Below are 23,093 nucleotides of genomic sequence, written 5' to 3' on the forward strand. Positions count from 1 at the left end.
TTTTAAACCCTGCTGCTCTTATAGTACCAGACTGCCCCCTTGCTTTGAAGATTACTGCTGCCATCTTCCAGAAGAGCTGCATACCTCTGCACCAGGCCAACAGGTAACGCAGCAGGTTCAGACCTGCTGCCCTGTGGCCCGAAGCACAACTCTAAACTCAAGGAACACAGCACTCATTCGAATGTGGGCGGAGCGGGATGTAAGGGGCGCCCCAAAGCCCCAAGGCTGCACTGCAACTGTGGGTTGGAGGGGGCGGTCCGGGCGGCTGGCGCAGGCGCTGGCCTCCCCGAGCACCCCAAACCCAGCGCCCAACCTCCGCGGCAGGGAGGAGGACTCGCCAGCCGCGGCCGCCAGGGCCCGCCCCTTCGCCTTCCCGAGCGGGCGGACGAGCGGGCGGCGCGGGGAGGCGGGGCGCGGCGGCCTCGGAGCTGGCAGAAGCTCGGGGGAACATGGCGGCGGAGGAGGCGGCGGTCCCAGCGCTCTCCAGCGGCAGCAGCGGCGTGGGCACGGGGGCCCCGTCGGGCACCGTCCCTGTGCTCTTCTGTTTCTCGGTCTTCGCGCGGCCCTCGTCCGTGCCCCACGGTGCCGGCTACGAGCTGCTCATCCAGAAGTTCCTCAGCCTGTACGGCGACCAGCTCGACATGCACCGCAAATTCGTGGTGCAGCTCTTTGCTGAGGAGTGGGGCCAGTACGTGGACCTGCCCAAGGGTTTCGCGGTGAGCGAGCGCTGCAAGGTGCGCCTTGTGCCGCTGCAGATCCAGGTGGGTCCTGCAAGAGGGCCGCGCGCCCCGCCGCCCCTCCCAGTCCCGGTGCGTCGCTGTCTCCGCGGCACTCCTCAGGTGCCCCGAGCCGCGCGGACGCCGGGCCCTGAGCTCCTCGCCGGCTTGGAAGGGTCGCTCGCAATCGCAAGCGCTGGGGACGGCCCAGAGAACGTGTCCGTCCGAAGGTGACGGTCACCGGCTGTCCTCGGACGAGGCGGGGGCGTGGGCCTCCCAGCTGGTGGCGGCGCGCGCGAACGACCCCACGTGTGTGGTCCGCAGCCGCCTGCCTCCGCTTTGTGTGCCCGGAGCAAGTCCATCCTTCTGCGTAACCAAAGGGCTGTGCTATAGAGGCTGTGTTTTTATTAGGGGCGATGCAGAACTGGGGTGAAGGAAGAGGTTATGGACAGTATTGGCCTTAGGGTTTGTTCCCCGGAGTTGTGTTCACCACTGGATGGAACCCAAAACTTAGGGAGTCAGACCCTTTCCCCCTCCTCTTCCCAACTTTCAATTTCTTGACTTTAAGTTTCCCCAAACCTAAAGTAAAATAACCATTTGCTTAAGCTCTTCCTAGTAGCTGTCAACTAAATCATTTAAAAAGTCATTTGACTCCAGGACTGCAATGCCCTCTTAATACTAACTTTACCTAGACCAGGATTTCCTGGTTGTGCCGGCTGAGAAAGTTATTCCTGAGGATTTTTTATAGCTTTTTAATGTTTTTTAAAAAGCCATAGTCTAATAAAGCAGCAGGTCAGTCTCCTGTCCTTTTTTTTTTTTTTTTTAATGCTCAGTCACTAGAGGATTTACATTTTAAAAAAAAAACATAAGGTATTGGTACTACACCAACATTTTTCCTTTAGTGGAGAAACTGGTAAGCCATTTCTTCAGAAGATCAAACTGAAATGTGGGATTCCAGGTTCGAAGTGTTGTTTTCTCTGGATCACTCTCCAGCTGGTTTATTTTTCAGTTACAGCCAGCTATGGAATTGGTCGTGTTTCCCAGCACCCATACCAAAAGCATCCAAAGCAGGGACTTTAACCTGGATAAAGTTCCTGTTCTCAGAGGAGAAAGGCTTTAAGGATCCATCGTCCACCCCTGCAGAGCCAGAGGAAGGCAGGTGGTCTCTGATGCCCAGCTGACTAGGTGGAGAATTTGGAGGATTGTGGTTCGTAGGTGTTAATTAATCCCCATTTATGTCTTCATGAGTTTACATGGCAGTTAGAAAAATAGTCACTGGGGTGTCTGACCATTATGTTGTACCTCTGAAACTAATATAACAGTGTATGTCACAACTATACTTGAAAAATAAATTTGAAATAAAAATTAAACTATAATTTTTTAAAAAAGAGTTTTCATGGCTGCCACCTCTCTGCATGCAGCCTTCCTTGTCAGTCTATTTAGATTACTGCTGCCAAAATACCTAAGAAGTTGGATGCACCTTTGAAAAATCCATTAATAAAGGCGAGAATCCAAATATGAACTGAGGAGATCTGGAGCTGTTCTGAGGATGCAGACTGTTTTGTGATAGTTTCAGTGATTTCCTGTGGTGGTTGGGAGGGAGGGTGGGCTGTTACCTAATAAGATGTAATACCAAACTAGTGCACTCCACCCTGCTGCCATCCAAGGCTCCCTCCAAGATAGAATTTTTTTATTTTGAAAAATTCAAGGCCTGGGTCTGATAACTTTTTAATTAAACATCCTCATATGTGTATACTTGAAATGTCTCGTACATTATCAAAAGGCATTGTATAATTCAGGTCACTTGCAGATTTTGAAATATTTTGCTTGGTATAGGAGATAACATAATTTTTGTGGTTATGTTTAAAATAATAACTCTACTCCTTTTTATCCTTTAAAAAATTGTTTTCACTAAATAGCCCAAGAATGCTTAAGTATCTGCTACATAATACTTTCTATATTTTTAAACATTGAAACATTTTTATATTCTCTTCTGTTAGTAATCATAATATTTTGACTTCTTCAGCCAGGTGCCTTGAAAATAGAGAATGTGGAAGGATACACATACATATGTAAATGCCCATAACACTTCCCACATATACGAGGGAAGACCAATAAGCCCCAGAATTTATTTATAAAAAAGTTGTGTATTTATTCTTACATGTCTAAACTGCAGTCCCCTTCGAAGTCCTCTCCTTTGATGCAGTACACCTATCGGATGTTTTTTCCACTGCTTAAAACAGTCTTGAACTTGTCTACTTTGATGCCTTTTTGTACTTGTGCCATTTTTTGTTTCACCTCCTCCATGTTAGCCAAATGTTTTCTTTTGAGGACTTTTTTCATAGGGGGAAACAAAAAAAAAAAGTCACTCTGGTGAGATTGGGTGAATAGGGAGGGAGGAGCAAGGGAGTTATGCCATTTTTGGTCAAAAACTGCTGAACACTCAGCCCCGTGTGGACAGGTGCACTTGTTAAGTCACCCATTGTGAAATGGGCAAATGCATTGAAAGAGTCTCCAGAAAAAAAATCACTGAAACCAAATACAGCCTCTCACAACACCACCAGCTGGTACACTGATACAGATAGGTTCCTAGAACCCCTGGCAGGGGAAGCCTGTACTACAAGGGGTCCGCCCTCCAGAAGATAATTCCAGGGTTTTGGGGGGTTCCCACTTCATATTTATATACTTGATACTTGTTTCTATCTATATGAGAAGATATAGATACACACACTCTCAGAAGAAAAGTGAAACTATTTCCTTTCATGGCTGTTTTACATACTTTTTTAGAACACAGCTGTATAATCCTAGAGACATGGACCATTTATGGCTAGACAAGGTCATATTGTTCATTCCACAAACATCTAAGTGGCAGCTGTAACCGCCTCGCAGGTGAATGCAAACATGAATAAGACCCAAGTCTTATTACCTAATCTATTTTGCAGAAGAGCAGAAGGTACAGGGAACTGCTCAAGGCTCCGTAGTAATGGTGGAGATAGCAAAGCATGCTAAGGTTCTTCCTTACAGCTGACCGTAGAATTCTGAAAATATCAACAGAATGGAAAATAGGCCACAAACTTAAGCTTGTCGTATCATTTGTTTTGATGGTGTTTATTGTTCTTTGGAATAGATGTCCATCACTTAGAAAGACTCAGGGTAGCCATGCTACTGGGGTGTTAGGCCCCTTCTCCAGGGGCAGGGACCAAGAGCCTAAGTTTAGCCACATGTAGTCCAGTGCTTAAGTAATATGACTTGTTATTTCTCCAGACGTAGGCCTCAGAGCTTCTGTGGCCCTGGCTCACATACTGTATGTTCTAGAATGTATTCTCCATTTACACAGGGGTCTGAGTTTGCTTTCCTGCTTGTTCTGACTGCCATTGCTAGTGACCTTGTAAAACAGTGGTTGCCAGTTGCTCCCTGTTTGGTTAGCAGTTGTAGGCAGACTTTAAGACCCCTATTGCCAATAGTAGGCTGTAGTAACTTTTTAATGTTGTCTTTTCTGAAATATTTTGTTACAGGGTGCTGAAGGGAGCTCTTATTTCAAGCACGGTTTATGTGTCTTTAGCTTCATCAGAATGCTTGAAGTCTAAGGAATTTTGAGATGTGGGGGAAGAAATGTAAATGAGAGGATTATGTGGTAGGAATTTGGAATTTGGGTCATTTTTATGACTTACAAGTTTTAATTTTCCAAAAGGCAGTTCCCACGTTTTAACTAATAGAAACATTCATCTCTGGAAACTCATGTAAATTTGGTGTCATACCAACACCGTTGTGTTTTCCAGCTTGTCCCCAGGGAAGGCAGAGCCCCAGTAGAAGAGAGGAAGAAATGGCCCTGGTGAAGACGCCAGCGAGAGGACTTTGCCTCTGCATGTAGAAGGGAAGGCTCTGACAGTTTTGTGTGGGCAGAGATAAGAGCTTCCCTGGGAAGGTTATTTTGACCTTTTCCTGAGATGGTTAATTAGGAAGGGATTAAGCTGCAGCTTTCACTATTTTGGAAGTTTATTACCACTCTTATTATTTTAAACACAGGCATGGACGTTTCATAGCTCGACAAGACCCCAGAGTTCGTGGTGGGAAGGGAGCGAAGGCAGAGTTTGTAAAGAAGAGGAAAAGGAGTCTGCTCCCCTTGGGCTTGCTAGTTTGATGGTGTGGTTTTGATTAGGGAACATTTACCATGGGAGTGTGTCGGAGGAGCACATAGAAATATTCTTTTGCAGCCTAAATGGAAAAGACCAAAACCTGTTTTGCCAGGAACAGATCATGTAATGGTAAGTCTTTTGGTGACATTTGGAAATCTCCTCTATGAATCATTTTCTCAATTCTGCAGGTTATGTTAACAAGTTAGGCAATATTTGTGGCTCTGTGTGTGTGTATTTCATAATGGATCTTGGTAATAAATGATACTTTTAACCTCATTTCAGAAAAAAGTTTTTTAATGTGCTAACTTCAGAGTATAGTGTATGTTTCCTATATGAGGTATATCACAATGGCCTAATATATTTATTGGTTGATTACATGCAGCTCATTGAATCTTGAAATAGCCATGCAAGGTAGAGTCTTCTTCTTGCATTGTTATGGATTAATAAACTGCCATTTGGCAATCACAGTGGATTTGCCTAATTTCATATCATTGAAATGAGTGAAGTTGAGATTTGGACTCAGATTCCAATGTCCACGGGGGTGTGGGGTGTGTGTGCCGTGCAGGGAGCCTTGTCACCCAGGCAGTCACATCACATAGACCTCTGTTTGAAGTGAGCTCATATGGGAGCAAGGTTTTACTGTAGCTGATGAGCAGATTTCCTTGGAAACACTCCTGAGGGAAATAATGATCCCCTCCGTCCTCTTCTGGACCCCAAGTAGATTGTGCCTATTTTGTGATTATGAAAGACTGCCAAAATTTTAAAACATCACATTTACAATTCCAAACTGCATTCCTAAAGATACAAATTTTACTCGCTGTGGTAGTTCACAGGGGGGCTGTGTAACAAAGTACCACCAACGTAGTGGCTTATACAACAGAAGTATACTTCGTCACAGTTCCGCAGGCTAGAGATCAGGGTTGGTTCTTCTGAGGGCTGTGAAGATAGTCCCCTGCCTGTCTCCTGGCTTTGGGGATTCTTTGGCACTCCTTGGCATTACTTGGCTTCCAGACACTTCACCTTAATCTCTGCCTTCTGGTTCACAAGGCCTCTCAGTCCAAATTTGCCCTTTTTTATAAGGATGTCAGTCGTGTCAGACTAGGCACCTGTGCTACTCCATGTTAACTGATTATATTTTCAGTGGCTCTGTTTCAAAATAAAGTCACTTTCTGAAGTACTGGGGTTAGGAATTCAACATACGAATTTTGGGGGACTCGATTCAACATTATGACATTCACTGTGTATTACTTCTAGGGAGAGAACAGAACTGGTGCACAACTCATCACTGAGCAAGGCCAGTCACCCTGTGTGTGCCTGTCCTGAGTAACGGGGGACGGAGCAAGGCGGGGCAGATTCCTTGTGGGGCAGAAGCCATTGTTCAAAAATGGAGCTCAGACAACAGTGTGGTGATTGGGGGCGGGGGTAGGGTGTGGAGGTGGAAGAGGGCATAAGGGGGATAAATGGTAATGGGAAAAGATAGAGTAAAAAATGTAAAAAGTACAAACAAAAATGATCTAAGCAATTGAGAATTTTAACACTAAAGATCTGGTGGCATTAAGAAAGAAAACGAAACGAGAAAATAGAGCACATGGTCATGAGGCAGGATGAACACTGCCATGATCACAGTAATGATGGGACTTGGGGTGGGAAGGCTGTTGAATACAAAAGGTCAGACCCCAGCTGTGACAGTTCTTATGAAAGTGGACAAAGCATTTATACTAGAAGTTGATCTCTTAAACCCTTGCTTGAGGAAGCCATTGGCTGTGATCAGCTCTTTGTATTTAAATATGTGTATTGAAATATATATTATTTATGCATGTATATGTTATAGGGATATATGTAGATATACAGTAGATATGTGAAGCTGTGTGTATATACATACCTATTTTTTTAGATGTGATTCTTCATGCTTCTTGAGTGCATTTATCTGTAATGCTGCACTTCTGCTTATGAAGGCATTTGGTCAAGTGCTCTTTTGTTTTGCTGTCTTGTGGTTGCAAGATGTAAATGTTTGGCTATAAGCAGCATTTGTAGTTGTCTATAAGGTTTTAAGAGAAAGTCATGAGTCCCTGAATTACAGTCAGTGTGTGATTTAACAAAAGCCTTTGGAATTCATGTGGATTTGGGGTGGGTGGATGGTTGGTTGGTCACGGTTGAAGTTTTTCAGGGTTGGTTTTGTTTTTTTTGTTTGTTTGTTTGTAGCCTCAAAGCCTCTTTCTTGGCTTGTAAGGTGTGGAGGTTATTCATAAAGTACCATCTTTCCCCCTAACTACTGTATAGCCTAGGGAGATCTTTGGTTTTTGTTCTTGTTTTTCAAAACAAACTTTTAATTTTAGAATAGCGTTAGATTTACAGCAAAGATAGCACAGAGAGCTCCTGTATACCTGTGTCGACTGTGGCTTCCCCCCATGACTGTGGCATGTTTGTCACAACTGAGGAACTGATATTAGTGCATTGACTGAACTGCACGCTTTATTCACATTTCACTAGCTTCTCCCTGTCGCCCTTTTTCTGTTCCAGGACCCGATCCAGGATGCTAATTACATTTAGTTGCCATGTCTCCTTAGTCTTCTCTGGGCTCTGACAGCTTCCCAGACTTTCATCATCTTTGATGACCTTGATGACACTTTTGAGGAGTACTGGTCAGATATTTTGGTACACTGTACCTCAGTTTTGGTCTATCTTACTTTTTTTTCCTCATGCTTAGACTGGAGTTGTAGAATTTTGAGAGGAAGACTATGAAGGTCATTCTCACATTGTATCAAGGCCACATACTAGCAACATGACATCACCGATTACCTTCGTCTGTTCATCTGGTTGGGGCGGTGTCTGCCAGGTGTTTCCATGGGACGGTCACCCTCCTCCCTCTGTGCTGTCCTCTGAGGAAAGAAACTAAGTGCAGGTCACATTCAAGGGAATGTCAAGAGTTAAACTCCAACTCCCTGAGAGGAGACTGTGGGCATTTTTGGTCACTAAATTATAACTGCTCATCTGTGCACAAAATGTGCCTTGCCACCTTATCCCTTTGGTTTCCTTCTTTGTTTATGAAGGTTTATCGATGATGAGTTCCTAATCTAGAAGGGTTTTTGCAGAGCGGTGATGATTTTAGGGCTACATTTTCTGACCTCAGTCTCTCTCTAATATGACATGTTTCCGACGAGATCCCTTGCCCAGAACAGGATACCTCACCTCACCACCGGAAGCCCAGGTAACAGGAACCCCAGTAAACCACAACTCTGAATATTTAGGATTTCTGGGTAGGTGAGGGTTTATTTCTTCAAGCATCCAAAATAGGTTTGAACATTTTGACCATTTTATATTGTAGTCCTGAAATGTTAATATAATTTAACATTTTCTTAATGGGTGTGCTAAAATGATATTGTCCCAATTTATAAGTTTTATACAGCTTGTTCCTCATTCATTAGAGGTCTGGATTATAGAACAAGTTAAGTTTTGATCTGCTTTTAATGCATATGAATCTTTTTTCTGTCAGCTCTCATTTCGTACAGTTGTCAGTTTGCCTGTCTGCAGCAGTTTGCCTTTTCATTTGCTGTTCAGACCGTCTGTGAATTTAGAATGCAGACAACCAAACCTATTAGGAATGTGTAGAGTTAATCAATACAGTCTGAGGTAAGATCTGCCAGAGTCTGGAGATCTAAGCAGGTGTAAACCGTGTTAGTGCACCGCTCTCCAACACAATTATGCAACTGCCAGGAGCTGACTCTGTGTGCTTGTTGGTTTTCCCTGTGGTGGAGTGGCGAGATTGGCTGGGGTGCCTTGCTGTGATTTGAAATGGGCTGGTTGCAGGTAAACTGCTTTCCATAGTGAGCCGTTAACACATTGCAAATGACTAAGGAGGATTTATGTGGTTCAAATTTACAAGAAGATAATGTATAGATTTAGAGCCTTTGTAACCAAGATTTAATGTTTACTGAGAATTTAAAATACATAGACATAAAAAGTGATTCTTTTTAAAATGGCCCCCTAAGTGTGTGTGTGTGTGTGTGTGTGTGTGCACATGTGCACATATAATTCATTGCTTTTAAAAAGTGACTAAAATGATGGCATAATACTTCCATTAAAATTTTAAGGAAGCAGCCAAAGATAGAATATGTAATTTCAGATGATTGAATATTTATTTTAATAATACTTTATTGGCAAAGTAGAAACACATAGCGTTTTGAATTACATAGTGTTCGAGTTACAGAAGGTGCTGGTTCCAGCATGCACTTGCTGTTGCACTGCAAGTGGTTCGTCAGTGCACGTGTGTAGAGTTGATACCAGAGGGAAACTAAAGTGCCAGAGTCCCTCAGACCAGGACACAGATGAGTAGAGTGAAAGCCGATGAGAGCAGTCATACTGTTAGGGATAAAAGATTTCTTTTAATGATTCACTTAGTTCCTGTAGTAATTGCTTGCTGAGGGATGCTGTGCAATGAGGCACTGAGGCAGTCTAAGGCCAGGTTGGTGGTGAAGCCACCACCGTGTACTTGGGGCACAGGTTCCTGTAGAAAACTAGTCGTGATTATCAGCTGCGGGTGGTTTTAGAGAGAGTAAAACAGGCGAATTCGAGGGGAGGCCTGGGGGTGACTAGGAAGAGGAATGGTGTGGGTTCATTCTGGACCAGGCTGCAACTGTTGCAGAGCTTTCTGTAACTTGAGAAGGTGGAAAGAAAAGCACTATGGACTTGTAAGAATCCGGAGAGATTAAACTCTTGTTTTCAGTAGTGATTTTCACTTTCTGGTAGATTCATGTTGGGCCCCAGTTGTTAGAGTGACAAACGACAGCAATGCAGAGCCTGGCAATCTAGTACCCGATTTTCACCTAAGTCATTGACTTTCCTGGTTTTGATAAATATGTTTCAAAACACAGACATCAAATTTATGTCTGCCCATTTAACAGTGGTGATGTGCTTGGATCACTTCATTGCAGTGAACTCATTAATTATTTTTACTAATGGCATCATGATGTTTCTGTCTTGGTGAGTAATTCTGGCTTCGTTTTATATTCCACAGTCTCCCCTACAGATTATTTTAAATTTTACTTTGTACTTGTAAGCAATGCCATCATCAAGTTTTTTACTGTTGTAACACTTGTTTTTATTATAAAAGTAATACATATTTTTAAATAGCATTCAGGGAATGTTTTTGAATAGCACTTCAAAACTATAAGAAAGGTATAAAGAGAAAATATTAATGATACCCCTATTAACTACCTATTATTTTCATATATTGGCTTCCACTTTTAATTCACATTTTTTACATTATTGAAACACTATTGAACAGTGCTCTGTTTTTTAATCCTAACATTAGACTATAAGCATTTCTTTTTAGGTGGTTCAAATTTTTTGAGAACATATATACATATGCTATTTTAATCAGCTAAAAAATATTTTGTCATGTGAGTGTGTTAAAATTTGTGAAGTCATTTCTGTATTGCTGGCCCTGGGTTTATTTCTAATTTTCACTATTAAAAGCAATTCAGTGATCATCTTTGTGGATAACTTTTTTCCTGTAATTTAAGTTATTTCTCTTGGGTAATAGGTGTAGAAATTTACTTACTGGGTCAAACGATAGGAACAGTTTTCTTTCTTTATTGACCTCTGTTGAAAACAAATGTCATTGTATAATGAGTGCTAAATCACTTTTTTCTTTTCTTTTTTCCTCAGCTTACTACCCTGGGAAATCTCACACCGTCGAGCACTGTGTTTTTCTGCTGTGATATGCAAGAAAGGTTCAGACCGGCCATCAAGTATTTTGGGGATATCATTAGTGTGGGACAAAGACTGGTATGTTTGTTTATTTTTTCCTATTTACTAAGTGTTAGCTACATCATATATACATGCATATGTGTATGGCTAATTATCTGTGGGTTTTTTTGTTTGTATGTGTGTGTGTGTTTTGTTTTGTTTTGTTTTTCAGTTACAAGGGGCTCGGATTTTAGGAATTCCAGTTATTGTAACAGAACAGTACCCTAAAGGTCTTGGAAGCACTGTCCAAGAAATTGATTTAACAGGTGTAAAACTGGTCCTTCCAAAGACCAAGTTTTCAATGGTACTTCCAGAAGTAGAAGCAGCATTAGCAGAGATTCCTGGAGTCAGGAGTGTTGTGTTATTTGGAGTAGAGGTAAGTGCCTTTTGTTACATTTGGATATATCATTTGTAGAAAACTTGATCCCAGAATGCATTTTTGTGTACAGAGTACTGTGGCACAGGTGACATCTGCCAGGGGTATCCCACCTTCTGGCGTCTGTGGGCCACACTGGAAGGAGAAGAGTTGTCCTGGGCCACACAGTGAATACACAAACACTAACAACAACTGACGAGCAAAAACAAGGTTTTAAGTAAATTTACGATTTTGTGTTGGGCCGCATTCATAAGCCATCCTGGGCCGAGGGTTGGATACTCCTGGTAGATGGTAATCATGATGAAAAATAGCCACCATTTATTAAGTGTTGGTTATTTGCATGGCACTGATCTAAAGTCTCTATGTATTCATTAAACTCTCGTAGCAACCCTCTAAGTATCTTCGTCTCTCATATTAACAGATGAGGGAACTAAAGCAGAAATGCTATAGTTAAGGGATGGAGCTGGGTTTCAGTCTAGGTTGATGAATTTTCAAGTCTTTACTTTTAATCATTACTTTTGGAACACATTTTCACTGAAAGCATTATTTTTATTCGTGTTGTAAGATTTTACCTTGGATCATATTTTTGCTCTAGAAAAACCTTAGAAATCATATAGTTCATTGTCATTGACATTTGAAACATATATGTAACTTTTTCAAGGAAAAAATACTCATGGATTCCTAATGCTGACTAAAATGATTTTTTGTTTGGGTTTTTTTTTGGACATGTGCAAATAGCATGTGTGTTTATTCATATCTTTCAACAACGAACTAAATTTTTTAAGATTTTATTTATTTTTAGACAGAGGGAAAGGGAGGGAGAAAGAGAGGGAGAGAAACATCAATGTGAGGTTCCCTTTCACATGCCCCCTACTGTACACCTGGCCTGCAATCCAGGTATGTGCCCTGACTGGGAATCGAACCAGCAACACTTTGGTTCGCAGGCCCGAACTCAGTCCGCTGAGCCACACCAGCCAGGGCTAAAATTTTTAAAGAATTTTAAAAACTACAGAAACATTGAAATCCAAATAAAATTAATTTAATACACTTTTGATGTTTCCACAGTAAGTTTTAACAGTAGAAAGCTGTTTCAGGTTTACATATTCATGTAAATATCTCAATAATGACCATGGAGAGTGAAGCCCATTTATATTAATGTCATACCAAATGCTGTTGCTGACTTTTGTACTTTTTGCTTGTTCATCATTATCAGACCTCATGCCTAATGAAAATCATCTTTGGGCAGTCCTCCAGTGCTAATTTTAATGAGATGTCAGTTGATAATTCTCCAGAGCTCTCTTGTCATATAAGGATAAGGTCGGCATCATGGCCTTAACTGAAATCTGCTTTCATTTGCTGCATAATCCAGTTGTTGGTGGAGCAAGTTTTTACTCTGTGTTTTCCGCTAATGATACACAAGTTAGTCCTAAGAAAGATGGAACCTATATAATACATTTGCTGGTGATATATACTGGGTATTTTTTGCCTGTGTCACAAGGTATTTTTCACTTGACCTACCTTTACTCCTGGCTGCCTTGTAACCACTCAGTTTTCCCACTGCTTTCTCAGTCTGCAGTACTGCAGACTCATTCTTTGTGTTACACACTTGGTGTGAATTCAGAAATAAACACAACTGTGAGTGGCATCAAAACTGAGTGGTAGTCATCAGCTGTATGAAGGTCATCCAGATGACACAGAAGAAAATCTTTTAGAAATTTCTCACAGAACTCTTAAGAATGTGGCCAAGGATCCTCATATGGGAAACATTGATGTAATCCAATTCCTGACTTGACAAAGTAGAAACCAAAGCCAGAGATGCTGTTTATACTCAAGATCACCTAACAAATTATAGGCAACACTAGGTGGAGGACAGCATTGTTAGACCTGTAGTGCTCTTCCTGCTTTGTTGTGTGGTTGCACATTTGTAAGATATTTGAGTTTACTGCACTGTTACGTATGATTTCTTGATTTCCTCCTAGACTCATGTGTGCATCCAGCAAACAGCTCTGGAGCTCGTGGGCCGAGGTATTGAGGTTCATATCGTTGCTGACGCCACCTCATCGAGAAGCATGATGGACAGGATGTTTGCTCTCGAGGTAACTGTCCCTCTGCAAAGTAAATCATTTACCAAGTTTTCCCAATAAGTTTGAGGAGCATTGAATATTTAACAGCAATGAAAGACTTACCTCTCAAATTTGACTTGGCTGGACAGTGTCAGATTCACTGATTTCTGGGGTCTGGCCTGTGAGTTGACCCACCTTTGAGGTCTCACTGCCATGTCCTGTTTTACATTGATCTCTCCTTAGATTTACATCACTTGTGACGCCAAGAGGTTCTTTGTAACTTTGCTACAGTTTTGTGCATGAACTAAGAGGAATTCCAGTAAGTTTAATCCAGGCCATGTAGAGATTTGCAAATTAAAAACAGCTCACCAAGGTTTAACTTAACCAAGGTCTTGCCAAACCTAGGGCATAGTGGGCCTGGTTCAGCCTCATATTAGGTTTCCCCAGACTTGAATTCCTGGGGACAGGAAGTATGTCTGACTGGATACCACTCACATAGAGTTTTCCGTGCCTCTCTGCACTAGAGTGCCGCCATGTATATCACAGAATTGGGGAGTCAATGATTTTTTGTCAGTCTTGCATCACAGTGGTCATACTTAGGCATTTCCAATTCTAAGACTGGTGAAAAGCAAGCTAGCACACAGTCCTTTGAAACATTCACTCCATATTGTAGAGATTGTCCCTCACTTACTCTTTCCTTCCCTCACTCCTTCCCTCCCCCCCCCTCATGTTTAATTCCTATTCTATAATAATTTTTAAAGTAATGTACATGTGGATTGAGTTGCCAAGTTCTTTAACTGACCATACCTTTCTCTGTAGGATTGCTAAATCATCTGGGTGGCCTACAGCCTTCCCCTGGGCGGTGGAGCAGAGCAGATGAGAAAGAGTCAGCGGGGCGGGCTGGCGCAGACGCAGGCGGGGAGCTGGCTAGCAGCAGCATTTGTTCTAAGGCCACCCAGTGAAGGGCCATCCTGTCACTGTTTTATTCCTGGAGGAGTGAGTCCTGTTTTGGGATAACAGGTGGAAATAGTTATATTATAAAATTTTGTTTAACTATTTTTAAAGCCCATTGGGTTCTCTGGTAGTTAGGTACTAAGTGTTGCCTTTTCAGATTTCCTTAGTAATCTGAGCTTAAACACTTCTGCTGTCAGATGCTCACAGCCTTTTCCCTCTGTGGACATTTATCTTTCTGGCAATGCTGAGGTCTGGAACTTGAAGTGTTTCCAAGAACATGAAAACTAAAAACATACAAGGAGCAAAAACCTTCCTTGCTTGTAAAGACATTTCAAGGACCTTTGTTCTACAGTCATGTAAGTTTCTTAGACATGTTATTATGGCATTTATTACAGAAGATTGTTATTCTTAGCCATTCCGTCTTCTCAGGAGATTCAAAATAAAACCCCAGCTATTTACCACCTGAACCCCATTCCTTGAGAGGTAGTCGGTAATCTCAGTGGTTAGGAGTCCAGGCACTGGAGAACTAATACGGGTTCAAATGCAGGTTCTGGTATTTTGTAAATTTGTGTCCTTGGACAGGTTATCTAATACCTGTGCCCCAGATGGCTCCCTGGTGAAATGGAAATAATCTTCACTACGTGGGAGGATTTTTGTGAGGAGTAAATGAGATAACATATTGGCGGCACCTGGTACAGTGCCTGACAAGTAATCACAAGTGTCAGCTGCTGCTTTTAGTTTTATGGTGGTTGTTCTTTGTTGTTGTTTTCATGAAGTCTTATCAGAAAGGTACAAGTATATGTTAACTTGAAAGACCCAGAGGGGATGTGTCCTGAGAAGTGTGAAGGAGGGAAGGAAGAGTACGGTCTGGGGAGGAGCAGGAAGTGAGCAACATGGCCTTGGATTAAAGTGAGGAGGTTGGAAGGGAAGAAAGAATCGGGTTCGGTGATGATGGGGGGGACGTGCTACACTTCGGATTTCTTTTTCTTAGTTTGAATTTGATATAGAGGTATTTCCATTTGTCCCTAAATTATTGGGGAAAATGTTCATTTTTATTTTATGACTAGGAAAGTTGAAGAGCTGTCTGCCAGCCCCCCTTCTTCTCTGTTCCTTTAGAACACAACTACTGGGGTAATTCCTGGGAGCACCTACATTGCCTGTTAAGAGTATTATATAAGGTTTGCAGTTGCCATCACTGAAACTTCTTTGCCAGGTCTGTGTTGTGTACTTTATTCAACAGAAATTGTTGAGCACCTGCTGTCTGAGAGGCATCGTTTCTTTCAACAAATAATTGTAGAATTAATGCAAAATAACATAGAATAAAACCCTCTCTTGAAGTTGATGTCTTTGTACTTCTAGGGAGTTGTTAATGTTGCTTAGAAATTTAATGGGTTTGTCCTTCTGCTCTCTTTGAGGCAGTCCTGGCATTTTTGTGGTCTTGCATTTTTGTTTGTGGGTCAGACGAATCGTTCCTTTCCTTTGGCCTGGTTGGACTGTTGTCGTAAATGTAAGGAAAGAATTTGGGAAAAGTATTAGCCATGTACCCACGTGCAGTTAAAACAGCTAGAGTTTTAATTGGCCCTATTTAAGCCAGGAGAGAGCGTGTGTTTGGGAGCAGTGTTGTAGGCGTCCTCGTAGCTCAGGGAGGGAAGCAGGAACCTGCCCCTGGCTGGAAAAGCTGCTGCTGTTCTCTCCCTGCTCGGCCCCCTTTTGGGTTGGGGCTGCGCAGGCAGCGTGGGAAGGTCCACGAGCCTGATCTAATAACTTTGCATTTGACTGAGCCACACCTTCCCCTACTGACATTGTTGGCTTGGTTTTGAATCCAATCAATATTGGCCATATGTCAGTCTTAAAGGTAAGTAATATTGGGTAGGTGCTAAGTAATATTGGGTAGGTTTTAGTTTTTACTAAAGTGTGTTTCTGTGCCTGGAGCATCCCAGCCTCACCCACCACCGTGCCTAGAACACACCGGGCCAGTCAGCAGAGCCCTGGGGGACACGGGCCTTTTCAGATTTCTTCCACAGACCCGGGAACAGCTTTCTGTCCTTCCTGCCTCACTAAGGAACTTGAAACGTTAGACAACTGACTTTTGTTGGCATTTTGGTTTCCGAAGCACTTCCACTGCCATCGGACGTGTGTGATTTGGATTCAGTCTGGACATTGAAAGTCCATTGATTCAGCGATGAGCAGTAGGGAAGGCAGGGCAGGCCAGTCAGCTGGTTGGGGAGGGCGAGAGCTGGGTTTGAGCGACTGGACATACACAGCCAAGCTGCAACTAGTCTTACATTTATTCCCTGCCCTTCTGTCGGAAGCAGGCTGACAGTCCTTTGAGATTTTTTTTTAATCCTCTCCTGAGGATCTTGTAGAGACAGAGGAACAGAGAAGGGAGAGGGAGATAGAGAAAAACATCAATGGGAGAGAGAAACATCCATGCCCTGACTAGGGATCAAACCCACAACCCCAGTATGTACCCTGACTGGGAATCGAACCTGCAACCTTTGGGTATACAGGACAGTGCTCCAACCAACTGAGCCACCCCACCAGGGCGTAGTCCAGGGCACAGTCCTTTGAGATTTCTAAGGGTTTTGATATGGTATCATAAGTTGACTGAAAAGCAAGGAAGAGGAAATTCATTTCCAAAAGTCTTTTAAAAACTCAGGAGATAACGCCCAACACAAAGGGCACTGGCAGCCTTGCTTTTTTCTTCCTCTTCCCTACGTTTTTCCTGGCTGTTTTTTGATTTCTTGAGAGTTCTGGTCATCTGTTCTGTACTCCCTGCTGTCTGGTTGTCCAAGCTTGCTTTCTCATAAATAGGCCATGGCTCATACTCCTTCTGTGTCCTCGGGAACAAAAAGAAAGGGTCTGCCAGTGGGAAGGCTGGGCCTGTGACTCTCCAGCCATCTGAAGGAGATTTGCTTTTGTTCACAGGGATGTCCTGGCTATTCAAGTGACTCCTTTCTGATGAGAGACTGACCTGGGTCTTTTCCTCTGACTTGCCTAGAAATTTTTCTAACCACTCATCTTCTATGGTTCTTACATTTTGTTGTTTGTTTGATTTTTTTCGTAGGGTTTGTGATAATATATCCAAAAAATGAATCTCTACTCCAGAATTCTCTTCTAACCTCCCTCCTCCTTTCCCCCTTCCCCTATCCCATTTTCTCCACTTTCTCTTCTTTGCCTTCTTCCCTCCCTCACTTCTCTCCCTCCTTCCTCCACTCTCTTCCTCCTCCCCCTCCTTAAATTTCTGTCCTTAGTTCTTTATTATGATTCCACTGGAACAATTTGGCAAGGACATTCTTTAACCTGTCAGTGAAATTACACAACCTTAACTTATATACTCTGCTTTAGGGATTCTAAAAAGTCAATGATGGTGGCAGCAGTAGTGGTTCTGTTACCATCCTGGGGCACGTTCTTAAACCTCACGTGTAGCTCTTCTACCACCGGTCATTTCTTACTTGGTGGAAGGACACACGTGCTACATACCACATGTCTGCAGACACAGAAAAGAAATGAAAATCATTGTTTTACAGTCATTAGCCTTGATTTCCTGTCTCTCCCTGGCTAACTGTTTTCTTTTCCTTGTTTCCATCCCACAGTACTAATGTTGGGAACAATCCCAACAGGTGTGTGATGTCGTTAGTTTGAAGTCTCTCCCCGTCACTGAGTTTGATAGTATGGCTAGGAACCATGGTTCTAATAGAGAATACTAATTGTTGTGTCCCAGCATGCTTTTTGCTGTTTTCGCATGGTGTTTCTTCTCATGCTTACATCTTGATTTGTCTTTGTCTTTTTTTCTTAAAGCGTCTTGCTCGAACTGGGATCATCGTGACCACCAGCGAGGCTGTTCTGCTACAGCTGGTGGCCGATAAAGACCATCCAAAGTTCAAGGAAGTACAGAACCTAATTAAGGCGAGTGCTCCAGAGTCGGGTCTGCTTTCCAAAGTATAGGACATTTGAAGGACGTATGCTACTCACCGTCAGGCAACAGGACTGTAAGCCCGGACAAGCTCTTGTCTCTACTAGAATTAAAATGTTAAGTCAAAACTTGGCTCTTTTTTTGCGCCTCTTAGTAAAATTTAACCAGTTAGACCATTTGGGTACCAGCATTTAGTTACAGATGTCAAAGGCTTCAGGTGCTGCTTATCGTCTTTCTTTCTCATGCGTTTTTATTTATTAAAAACATGATAACAGAGGTGCCTGTTCTGTCTGTACTGTATACATTGACCATAACTTCCCACAGTGCACACTCATGAAGTTTTCCTCAATTGTGCACTGTAAAGAAGAAGATGTATTGGTAACAGTGTGACCTTCGTGTTATTGTAACATGTGCATTAAAACATTAAGGGATTCAGTGCTTGTATTTTACAGGTTGGTTGGTTGAAATGGGATTATTATATGAGATTGAAAAGCAGGGCTTTGATTCACGTTACCCCTTCCTATCATAATGCAGTCGACTTACTTATTGAGTGAGTTACATCATCTAATAAGACAAAATTATGTAATGAATAATTATATCTTCCTTGATTATACTGATTTTCTTATTCTGGTCACCATCACTCATTCTCCGTTAATGTTCTCTTCTCTAGTTGAATTTTCTGGAGAGACTTGTTGGGTCCCTGTGTTGATTTTGTGAACAGGTGGGAAGATCTGCGTGTCCTGTAATTGCGGGAGGGCTGTTTCAAAGTCTGTGAAGTGTTACTGTAGTTGAATATCTTTAGAAAAATCTTGACTGTATCTTCTAATATATATATAAGAATTAGCAAAAAGATAAAGGCTGGATAAAATGTAGTTATAAATGTCCATATTTTTGTTTGGTATTTTCTCCACCTACCCTTCAATTATAAAGGCACCAGTAATGATGTGGTAGTGTTAATTTTGTAGTCCTTGCTATCCTTCAATAAATTTATTTTCATTAAATACTTAGAGGGTTTTAAAACTTCTTAATATTATGTGAAATATGGAATATTGCTCTCTTTTATATTAAAGTCATTAAAGAAAAGGTATTATGTGAATGAAACTGTTTTGTCCCCACAACCCAGCTCTATGAGTACTATTCCAGGGATTCTAAAGGTGTAAAAATGTTTGACATTTATCATCTTTCAACCCATGGAAATTTTCAAAGAAGGAAACTTCTTTGCAGGCAGGGGAAAATGGATTTTACCGAAGGGCCTTCTGTATGATTTAAGAGCGGTAGAAATGTCTAGCATCTTTTTTGTGGTGTGTTTAAATATTTTTTTCCAGCAACCTTGTGTGTCAAAAAGAAGTACCAAAGGTTTCTCCACATTTTAAAGTAGTTTTTAATAAATTTAATTTAGTGCCTTTCAAACTTTAATATGAATGTAGATCACCTGGGGGATCTGGCTAACCTGCTGACTCTGGTTCAGTCGGGCCTGGAGGCTGGCCCGACACTTTGCATCTCCAGTAGAAGGCCGGTCTCCACCCGTGCTGTTCAGGAGGGACCACACTTTGAGTAGCAGGGATTAGTAACAACACCTGTTTCCCTCGCGGCACCAGGCCCTTCATTTCTCATGAAATGCCACCACAGTGAAGCCTTTTCAGAGCTAAACCCAAGTTTGTGACCCTGAGTTAGTTTTCTATGGCCACAATCACAAATCACCACAAACACAGTGACTTAAAACAACACATATTTAGCATCTGACGGCTCTGTGGGTTAGCAGACTGAATGGGTCTCACTGGGCTGAAGTCTTTCCCACTAGAGGATAAGCTCCTGGAAAGCAGGGCCTGTACAGTTCCTATAGTCATTCTGGAAACATGTGAGAACCTAGTGAGTTCTAAATACTGTGCTGTGTGTTTCAGGTAAAACCAAATGCCCCCAGAAACACATGGTCTGGTATAAAATCTCATATATCAACAGTATGACCTCTCAGTAAATATGAATTGAATTATGTCAAAGGTTCAGGAATGTCAAGTCAACATTCAAGTTCAGGGTAACATAATTGTGAATTCTGCCTTCTTTTTTTGCAGATTATGCAAAAGCAGGGTGACAAGGCCTTATAAGAACAAAGAATTGATTTTAATACATTAGGCTTTGAATCTGGGAGTGTCTAACTTTGTAGGACAATAAGACTCTTAACTGATGTAAATAAAGAACTTAAGAACATAAGCAAAAGAATAGTGTAGTGTATAGAATCTAAGGTGGGGTCAGGAAGTATGAAGACACTTCATTTATTGAAATGCTAAAACATTTGCAGAAACTTGAACTAAAAATAAAAGTGATAACTTATTCTAACCAAGAAACCAAGTACCCTGTTGTATCCATTCAAATATATTTCTCTAATGAGATGGAATATTTTCCCTTTTTAAAAGTTGATATTTGGGTAAATACAGCTTTAGAGCTGGATGGAACCTAAAAGATCAATGATCTCAAAGGTCTGTTTCAGCTGTGAAATCTGAACAGCAGACCTCTTGTGAAGAAAATTTAATTTTAGAAGAAATACAAACCCAAAATGTTGGTCAACTCAAATTCCTTTTGGAGAGATGATAACCCTGATTTGCCTGCTGCTGGAAACAGATATGGCCTCCAAGGTTTCCATCCTGGTGTGCACACTTCTCCCAGTGAACACGAACCTCCGTGCAGCTGTAGGGGATTTTTGCTCAGGTAATTAAGGTCCCAAATCAGTTCACCCTAAGATATGGAGAGTGCCTTTGTGGTCTTGAGCCAATCAGGTGAGCTCTGAAAAGGGACTGGCTCTTCCTGGCAAATGGGATTCAGGGAGGCCAACTCCCCACAGCTGACTTTGAGAAGGAGGGGAGTCCAAGGTGAGAATGGGGGCAGCCAGCAAGGAAACAGGGACCTAAATTGTACCATCATAAGGAACTGAATTTGACAACCAGCCTGAATGAGTTGGGAAGCAGATTCTCCCCAGAGCCCCCTGGCAAGAATGCAATGTGGCTGACACCTTGATTTCTCTGTCTGTGAGACCCTGAGCAGAGAGAGTCGTGCTGTGCCTGGTCTCTTCACCTCCAGGATGCGAGATAATAAATTTCTCTCATTTTAAGCCACTAAGTTTATCCTTGCTCCACAGCAACAGAAAGCTAAGATACCTGCTTTGGGGGTTTGTTTTTCTTTTTTAACTTGCAGTTGTGTTTCTATGAAGAAAGGAGGAAAGAGGTAAGTGGGATGCCATCAAAAGAACAAAATAAGTCTATTTTAAATTCCAGTTAGCTCCTATCAATTTGTTTCCAGAAAAGTGGGGTGGAGGCAGGGAAAATACCTCCTAGAGTCCATTGTGTTAATAGGGCATTTTTTATTGAAGGTTAGCTTTTTGTATCTTTAATTGTAGAAGATAGTCAACTTGGATCACAACTGTCATTTCTTAATACAATTGTTAGTTGCACCATGTAGTTTACTACTCAACTCTAAGAGTCACTTGGCTTTGGACTTGTTTATTGTTCTTGCAGCTGCATCCCATTTGAATTGTTCCTCCCACTCAGACAGTAAATGCAAGAAATGAGAGGTGGTGTGTCTCAGGACTGATAGTTAATAGCGAGCACTCATTGTTAGCATATATTGAATACACACAGCTTTGAGTTGGGCTTCTGGGAAATGCATATTGTGCTTTCAAAATTGCGTGTTTGGCAGCCCCAACTAAAAAATGATGCTATATAAATTGTTAGAAATGTGGTTATTTTTCCAAGAAATTAAGACCTTAAAGACTACATGAAATATATGAATGAAGAACATAGGTGTAAATTGGTAGCCACTAACCAAATGTCTGTCAGTTTGGTTGTATTGTTTGTATACCAATAAGTAAGTGCTTTATTATTTTGGAGAATTTGGCAAAATTCTCCAAAATTTAAATACTCTGCACCCCATGATGTCAATATTGGGTTTCAGCAGCCTATTCCTGCAGGCAGACAGCATGGATTAGATGTGACACCGAGTGCCGTGTGTCATCACAGACACATATGCAAAGACCTTTCTTTTCAAATTAGAAAAGAATGGTTGGACATTGGGGTGCATAGGTTCTTTTGGATTGGTGTTTCAGGGTTCTTACGGTATAATACTAACAGTGGAATTGTCAGGTCAAAAGGCAATTCCACTTTTAGTTTTCTGAGGAAATTCCATCCTGTTTTCCACAGTGGCTGCACCAGTCTGCATTCCCACCAACAGTGCACTAGGGTTCCCTTTTCTCTGCATCTTCTCCAACAATTCTTTGTTGATATGTTTATGACAGCCATTCTGACAGGTGTGAGGTGGTATCTCATTGTGGTTTTAATTTGAATCTCTCTGATGACTAGTGATGCTAAGCATCTTCTCATGTCACTGTATGTCCTCCTTAGAGAAGTGTTGTTCAGGACCTTTGCCCATTTTTTAATTGGGTTGTTTGTCACAGTCCACAATAGCCAAGTGCTGGAAGCAACCTAAGTGCCCATCAGTAAATGAACAGACTAAAAATTATGGTACATTTACAGGATGGAATACTACACATCAGAAAGAAAGAAGGAGCTCCTACCCTTCGTGACAGCATGGATGGATCTGGAGAGCATTATGCTTAGTGAAATAAGCCAAGCCATGAAAGACAAATACCATATGACCTCACATATAAGTGGAACATAATCAACAAAGCAAACAAGCAAGCAAAATATAACCAGAGACAGTGAAATTAAGAACAATCTGACAGTAACCAGAGGGAAGCGGGGACGGGGGAGAGGGGTTTACAGGAACAACTATAAAAGACACATGGACAAAAACAAGGAGGAGGTGGAATCAGGGGAGGGAGGTGGGGGTGGCTGGTATGGGGGAGAGTGATGGGGGAAAAGGGAGACAACTGTACCTGAACAACAATAAAAAAATGGTTGGGCTTGCTGGTGAAGGGAGGTGACAAGATAGAACAAGGTGAGTGGCTCCGTGATTCATTGTGTAATTGAAAGCAGTGAAATGACAGATGTGGCTCCATTCTTAAAGCTTTGATACTTGGAGAAAATGCCATCTCTCAGTTACCAGCTGACATAAACTACACAGAAATGGCCTGGGTGGAAGTGTTCAGGACCTCTAGACATGGTGTACCCAGCGAGACATGTAACAGTCTAGAAACTCAAGGGTTGGGATGGAGGGACTGTACCTCCAGACAGACCT

The 23,093-nt window shown here is 42.0% G+C and overlaps 1 protein-coding gene across 1 annotated transcript; it reads left to right on the forward strand.

Annotated features, from left to right (window-relative positions):
• Positions 1–407: 407 nt before the first annotated feature.
• On the forward strand, positions 408–18,996 carry ISOC1 (isochorismatase domain containing 1). The gene is made up of 5 exons (XM_028525125.2): positions 408–761; positions 10,520–10,639; positions 10,773–10,976; positions 12,956–13,072; positions 17,795–18,996. The coding sequence occupies exons 1-5, from the start codon at positions 450–452 to the stop codon at positions 17,939–17,941; spliced, it is 900 nt and encodes a 299-aa protein (XP_028380926.1). The 5' UTR covers positions 408–449; the 3' UTR covers positions 17,942–18,996.
• Positions 18,997–23,093: the final 4,097 nt, after the last annotated feature.

The sequence above is a fragment of the Phyllostomus discolor genome, chromosome 3, assembly GCF_004126475.2.
Source record: "Phyllostomus discolor isolate MPI-MPIP mPhyDis1 chromosome 3, mPhyDis1.pri.v3, whole genome shotgun sequence".
Taxonomy (NCBI): domain Eukaryota; kingdom Metazoa; phylum Chordata; class Mammalia; order Chiroptera; family Phyllostomidae; genus Phyllostomus; species Phyllostomus discolor.

Bases quoted from the DNA above. Each gene is read 5' to 3' on its own strand.
- ISOC1 (XM_028525125.2), top strand. From the start codon at position 450: ATGGCGGCGGAGGAGGCGGCGGTCCCAGCGCTCTCCAGCGGCAGCAGC. The intron at 10,977-12,955 runs GTAAGTGCCTTT...ATTTCCTCCTAG, and splicing joins TTGTGTTATTTGGAGTAGAG to ACTCATGTGTGCATCCAGCA. The intron at 13,073-17,794 runs GTAACTGTCCCT...TTTTTCTTAAAG, and splicing joins ACAGGATGTTTGCTCTCGAG to CGTCTTGCTCGAACTGGGAT.